Here is a 7,415-nt window from a genome sequence, read left to right as displayed (position 1 = left end):
CAGGATACATACAGGATACATACAGGATATACATACAGGATACATACAGATACATACAGGATACATACAGGATACATACAGGATACATACAGGATACATACAGATACATACAGGATACATACAGATACATACAGGATACATACAGGATACATACAGGATACATACAGATACAGGATACATACAGATACATACAGATACATACAGGATACATACAGGATACATACAGGATACATACAGGATACATACAGATACATACAGGATACATACAGGATACATACAGATACATACAGGATACATACAGATACATACAGGATACATACAGGATACATACAGGATACATACAGGATACATACAGATACATACAGGATACATACAGATACATACAGGATACATACAGGATACATACAGGATACATACAGGATACATACAGATACATACAGATACATACAGGATACATACAGGATACATACAGATACATACAGATACATACAGATACATACAGGATACATACAGATACATACAGATACATACAGGATACATACAGGATACATACAGGATACATACAGATACATACAGGATACATACAGATACATACAGGATACATACAGATACATACAGGATACATACAGGATACATACAGATACATACAGGATACATACAGATACATACAGGATACATACAGGATACATACAGGATACATACAGATACATACAGGATACATACAGGATACATACAGATACATACAGATACATACAGGATACATACAGATACATACAGGATACATACAGGATACATACAGGATACATACAGATACATACAGATACATACAGATACATACAGATACATACAGATACATACAGGATACATACAGATACATACAGGATACATACAGATACATACAGATACATACAGATACATACAGGATACATACAGATACATACAGGATACATACAGGATACATACAGGATACAGTGATTTTCACACATGGGGATTTTCTTTTGTTGCAGCGTCAATTATTATTTATTTTTTTGTTGCATTTTTAAAAACTATTAGCTGAATCTTGTTGAATACCACACAAATGACCAACATGAGTGCCTACTCCGACAAAACTGAGATCAATCGGGTCTTGAATTCAAACAAACCCAGCCCAAATCATTAGCCCAGGCCAATGGAGCGACACACAGATTGTCAAATATTAGGAGCCAATATATATACAGTATCTATATCATAGGCTACTAAATAAAAGGCCCAGTGGCAAACTGACTCATCTAATGACGAAGAGGAAGCCATGGGCTACTCACGCTGATGGCCGATGCGCTCGGCATGGCAATCTCAACATGAGCTACTTTGAAAAACAGTGCTGCTGTTAGCTACAAATGGGAGGTTGTTGAGAACAAAGGGTTACTATTGGTTCTACAGTTCTCTTTGCAGCAGTAGGCATTTGCTTTTCAAACTGTGCGTTTTTCCTGCGATTGTGTTTTGAAATCTGCAAAAGGCAAACCTAGAAATCAATCCTTTTGGTTTCAATATGAACCCTTTTCTTTTACAGGTTAATATGTTAAGGTGTGTATAAGGTAGTTGTTGTGAAATTGTTAGCGGACTTGTTAGATATTACTGCATGGTCGGAACTAGAACATTAACATCTGCTAACCATGTGTATGTGACCAATAAAATGGGATTTGATTTGATTTTCAGCTGCAACCAACCATAGAAATACAATTTATAGATGGGCAGTTCCCATTCAAGTCAGGACTGGCATCCATTCCTGGTTTACCCATGAGCTTAACAGTCAAAATGCCATGGTTAAGTGATACAAAAGCCTTCTATGGATTATATGTCTATGGCCCAACGCAACAAGCTGTAGCCTATTTAGAACGTATGAGCCCAAACTGTGGCCTTTCTGACTGTAGTCATACCAGTAACTGCCAAGATAACGGAAACCCGTAAGTAAACAAGGGATAGAAAGTATATGTTAAGGTGTGGGGTGCATTTTCATGCCATGGTTTAGGTCCACTTGTAGAACCTATGCCAAGGCACATTGAAGCTGTTCTGGCAGCTGATCGTGGTGCGACACTCTTTTAAGACGCTTTCTGTTGGTGTTTCCTTCATTTTGAAAGATACCTGTATGTGCTTGTGATAACACTTAAATCCACAGTTCTTTTTAATAAACTATTGATCCTCTGTGGGTAAATGATGCTCTCTGGTGTACTTTGAACATTTAGAGCCGGCTCCTGTGGTTGGATAAAACCTTTATTTTTTTATGTTGCCTCTTGGGCCCAGCTCCTGACTCACACAGTTGACCAGTCACATTTATTTATAATGCAGTTTTTATTTTTATGTTTTATTAATAAGTTACCCAATCAAGGCAGGGCCCCCCAGTTACCCACGTTACCCCCCTACCTCCTCTCCTCCCCCATCTGATGATTAGAAGAGTGGCAGCAGGAAGTAGCAGGCTGACTACACTCACTGAGATTGGGATCTTCCTGTGGTTGGCGGTTGCAGTGACATAAAAAAAAATATATATATATATATATATATATATATATTTCCTTTATTATTATTTTTAAAACCTTTTTTCAGAACGATTTACCTTTATTTCATTTATCTGTTTTTTGGGCCACCCTGCGGGCCTGGGCCAAGGGGATCCAGCCCCGGTAAAGCCCCTGCATTAACCCGGCCCTGTGTGCATGCATACCAATGCTGCTATTGGCGAGGACATTCTCTGCTTTACTGTTAAGGTGAGGCTTCAAGTTCTACCCACAAAATACAGCCTATAGCACTCTGGTACCCTGCAAACCCTGATCCCGTTTGGAGTTTTACGCCCAGAGTTGTAATGGAGTCTGTAGCACATGTTGTTAATGGTTGCCGTTCATATAATGACTTGTACATTGCTAGCGATGACCACCTTGTCGACATGGTCGCTACTGAGGCGAGACAGGTGGTCTCACTAACAGCACACATACACAAGCGACCTCTTGTCAGAAGAGCCTGGATTGATGTCGATGATAATGTGTTTTCTTGTATGCTGAATAAGCCAGATATTGTTTGTGTGTGTGTGTGGAGGTGGGCTGCTCATTGGACTGCTACATGGAGCAGGCCTTTTCTGACAAGCTGCTTAAATACCAGCCCCCCCCCGTGTCATTTCTGAACAGCATCGGATACCAGTCCAAGCTTGCTGTGGTGATTTTGGGAAGTCTCGGTCATGTTCCCAGGCTGACAGTACCTGGCCTTCAGATAGCAGGCCTACATAAGACAAAGGTGAAGCAGTTAGCAATGTACTGCTCTGTGTCAGCAGTCATGGGCAGCCTTGCTGTGTGGAGAACAAGGTGCTATCTGTCCACATATCCCTGTCCTGAAATGTTACAATCCTTCTTGTATGAATTATGATTTGTAGATTTAAGTCAATTATATTTTAAAAGTGTGTGTGTGTGCGTGCTCCTGGCAGGTCTCCCCCTCCCAATCTCCCTCCCCCTAGTACACACACAGCTCTCTAGTGACCTTGTGGTATATTAGGGAGGTTCCCAACCAGACTTCCAGATATTCCAGCATTTCTCTCCTTCCCTCTCCCAGTGTGGGAGATACAGAGCTGGGTGGGAATCGCCTCCCTGCCTTTGTGTGTGTGTGTGTGTGTGTGTGTGTGTGTGTGTGTGTGTGTGTGTGTGTGTGTGTGTGTGTGTGTGTGTGTGTGTGTGTGTGTGTGTGTGTCTGTGTGTGTTCGTTTGTTTGTTTGTCTGTGTGTAGCCTTGGTGCCTGTAGGCCTCATCCAAAGGATCCAGCCTGCTAACGTACCACTCCTTCTCCTCTCCTCCTCTCCTGCAGTGTGCGGATGGGGGCTCTGGGTCCGACTCCTCTCTGAAGAGGGTGGCGGTGGTGGAGGACTTCTTTGACATCATCTATGCCATGCACGTAGATATCAGCGCCGACCCCGGCAAATCACCCAAACACGCCGGACAGAAGAAGACCTACAAAGCGGTGAGAAGACACTCAGTCTTTCTCTCTAACTCTTGTTTCTCACTCTTCCCCTTATGCTGTATCTTTCTCTTCCATCACACAGTCACCCTTACTTAATCGTACCTCTATATCTTGGCCTACTGCCTCTCTCTTTCCACTTCCCTCTATAAGGGCCCCAGTAAGGGCTCCACACTCTTCTCTGTAAGGGCTCCACACTCTTCTCTGTAAGGGCCCCAGTAAGGGCTCCACACTCTTCTCTGTAAGGGCCCCAGTAAGGGCTCCACACTCTTCTCTGTAAGGGCCCCAGTAAGGGCTCCACACTCTTCTTTGTAAGGGCTCCAGTAAACAAGGTTCTAAAATGGCCCTCCTGACCATGGTATAATACGTGTAAGGACATACTAGGTTCGGTTTGCTTCTAGCAGAACTCGGCAAAGTGAAGGTCTGTGCCTCGCATACTCCTTTAAAAGACCGCTTGAAAAACAAGAAAAAAGAGGCAATATTACGGTTTGTCCCTCTTGAGTTTCCATAACAACAAGTACACTTCCAAATGAATCCAAGCTGACTCAATCTGTAATAAATGTTTACTTTTTTGCCGAGGTTTTAGGTCCACAATTTTAGATCGAGAACTAAGATGCTTGGTGCAGTCATTTCTCAAGTGAAAAAATGTGCATGAAACAATGTTGTCTGTCGAATGACGACAAACACTTCATTGAAGAATCCCTACTGTTGACCAATCGCCGACGAAAGGGGCGTAGACTTCAGCGACCGAACGTTGACGAGCCTCGTGAAAAAAAAAAAATGTCAAGCGCACAAACATCCAGGAAAACCTTGTCGAAGACTAAAATGAGCAAAACATCACAAAATGTTGTTATATATGTAGAAACTTTTTCAAACTGTTTTGGATGGGAAGCTTTGCGGACGCGTTCCCCGGGTTCAGTGTTCAACAACAAAAAAGAATATGAAGCTCCTCTGGTGAAAAAATCATAACAAACATTTACATAACCCAAGCCCCTTTGTTACCTAACAGCTGTTCTTCGTCTAAGGTCCAAAAACAAAGAAACCGTGTAACAAAGAATTAACGACGTGTTTAAGAACTGTTGGCCTTCATACCCAGGGCATGTCATACCCAGGGCTTGTCATACCCAGGGCTTGTCATACCCAGGGCTTGTCATGCCCATATTGTCATACCCAGGGCTTGTCATACCCAGGGCTTGTCATGCCCATATTGTCATACCCAGGGCTTGTCATACCCAGGGCTTGTCATACCCAGGGCTTGTCATGCCCATATTGTCATACCCAGGGCTTGTCATACCCAGGGCTTGTCATACCCAGGGCTTGTCATGCCCATATTGTCATACCCAGGGCTTGTCATGCCCATATTGTCATACCCAGGGCTTGTCATACCCAGGGCTTGTCATGCCCATATTGTCATACCCAGGGCTTGTCATACCCAGGGCTTGTCATACTCAGGGCTTGTCATACCCAGGGCTTGTCATGCCCATATTGTCATACCCAGGGCTTGTCATGCCCATATTGTCATACTCAGGGCTTGTCATACCCAGGGCTTGTCATGCCCATATTGTCATACCCAGGGCTTGTCATGCCCATATTGTCATACCCAGGGCTTGTCATACCCAGGGCTTGTCATACCCAGGGCTTGTCATACCCAGGGCTTGTTATACCCAGGGCTTGTCATGCCCATATTGTCATACCCAGGGCTTGTCATACCCAGGGCTTGTCATACCCAGGGCTTGTCATACCCAGGGCTTGTCATCCCCAGGGCTTGTCATGCCCATATTGTAATGCCCATAAGGCATAGGGAAAGTTTTCTGTTTGTTGCCAGTTTATTGATTGATTGCCAGTTCCACACACAAGCATAACACATCAATTCATAAGTTCTTAATTCCTTACTTTCACAGTGAATTCATAATCACATTATCATAGGTAATATTTCATAATAGTATATTCTAAATATAATAGCACAAATAAAGAAAATCACATTTGTTCTCGAACAGTCTTTATGATTATTTGGCAATAATATGCTGTTGTCTGTTCCTCTCTGGCCTTTAGTATTAATTCCTGTTTCGTGACCTGTTTCTCTTTCTCTGTCCATCTGGTGTTCAGATTCACATTCAATAACACGAACACTCTCACTTTCTCAGAATACCATTGAAATCAGGAAGGGCAACTGGCTTCCTTTAGTAGGCCAGCGGAACAATATATATATATATATATATATATATATATATATTGTATATCTTTGCTATCACGAGGGGCAAGATAGGGGGGATGGATGTGGCTACGCAGACCCATGAGCCACTGCGGTCCCTCATGATGAGTTCCATCTTTTTGTGGCCCCCACCCCCATCAAAGTTGCCCGTCCCTGGTTGAAGTATTTGTATGATACTTCTTGACAATCATCTGAATATTTTCTAAACACTGCAGCAGGAGTCACCACTGACCTGGAACATTCATGTTGGGCTTGGCCTTTTTCTCCTCAGTTCATTCACAGAACCTCCAGTGAACTTCATTTCAGATAAATAAACCAAAAATATCAATTCAATTTGAGTCAATAACTTTGACTCAATCTCTGTGACACATACCGTCTCCATAGCAACACCACTTTCTCTTTTTTCTTTCTTTTTTTTTTTTAATCTCACTTCTACAAGAAAATGCCTGAGATGACATTTTTTTGTTGTGCGTATGAAAGGAAACGTTTCACACTTTAGGGCTGGGGAGGATATGAGATTCCGGTGCCAGGCTGACCTTGTGGTCGCTGGGAGAAGGTATTTCTCGGTCTCCCCTTGACAACGATTCAGCCTTTCTCTCTCTCTGAGCATCGCCACAGTCGCTGAAGGCCAGATGTCTAGTTATATTTAAAGGAAGGGTGCACACACCTGGGCCACATTCTGTTCATCATTCCTTCCTAGCTTTGTTTCAAATGGGGAGTTTTAACATAGTCTGCCGTTGGAAAATGTTCTTCCTCCCTGTACTATAGTCAATGGGAGAAAACCTTTCTTTTGCCCAATGTGTTGGAGTAGGACACTTTGCGTCTCAGTTGGGGATACTGCCCTCTTCTGGTTGAACATGGTAACTCATCCCTCAGTACTATAAAGCACATGCACTTTCATTTTTAGGATGTCCTTTAACTTCTAATGGATATGAATCAAATGAATTCATAGAATTACTGAAAATCAGTATCACATTCGTAGTGAGTAAACAGAGCTGTGACTGTGTAATCAACAGAATACTTCCTCTGTTGCTGCATGTTAACTGTCGATTTCCTTTGCACACTGCCATGGCTTCCAGGGTACTTTGCCACACAGTGGGTCATGAAATGTTTATTACACACACACACACACACACACACACACACACACACACACACACACACACACACACACACACACACACACACACACACACACACACACACACACACACACACACACACACACACACAC

At 42.8% G+C, this 7,415-nt stretch overlaps 1 protein-coding gene across 3 annotated transcripts in view; it reads left to right on the top strand.

Moving 5' to 3' along the window:
• The window catches only part of LOC118361295 (nucleolar protein 4-like), a 161,904-nt gene that overhangs the window by 58,878 nt on the left and 95,611 nt on the right, over positions 1 to 7,415 (top strand). For all 3 annotated transcript variants that reach the window (XM_052482976.1, XM_052482975.1, XM_052482974.1), the window contains exon 2: positions 3,820 to 3,972. In XM_052482976.1, the coding sequence (XP_052338936.1) occupies positions 3,901 to 3,972 (72 nt within the window). In that variant the 5' untranslated portion in view covers positions 3,820 to 3,900. The remainder of the gene's footprint in view (positions 1 to 3,819; positions 3,973 to 7,415) is intronic.

The sequence above is a fragment of the Oncorhynchus keta genome, chromosome 28, assembly GCF_023373465.1.
Source record: "Oncorhynchus keta strain PuntledgeMale-10-30-2019 chromosome 28, Oket_V2, whole genome shotgun sequence".
Taxonomy (NCBI): Eukaryota; Metazoa; Chordata; class Actinopteri; order Salmoniformes; family Salmonidae; genus Oncorhynchus; species Oncorhynchus keta.
The sequence above is the reverse complement of the archived record's forward strand: the minus strand, read 5'-3'. Positions and strand labels throughout refer to the sequence as shown.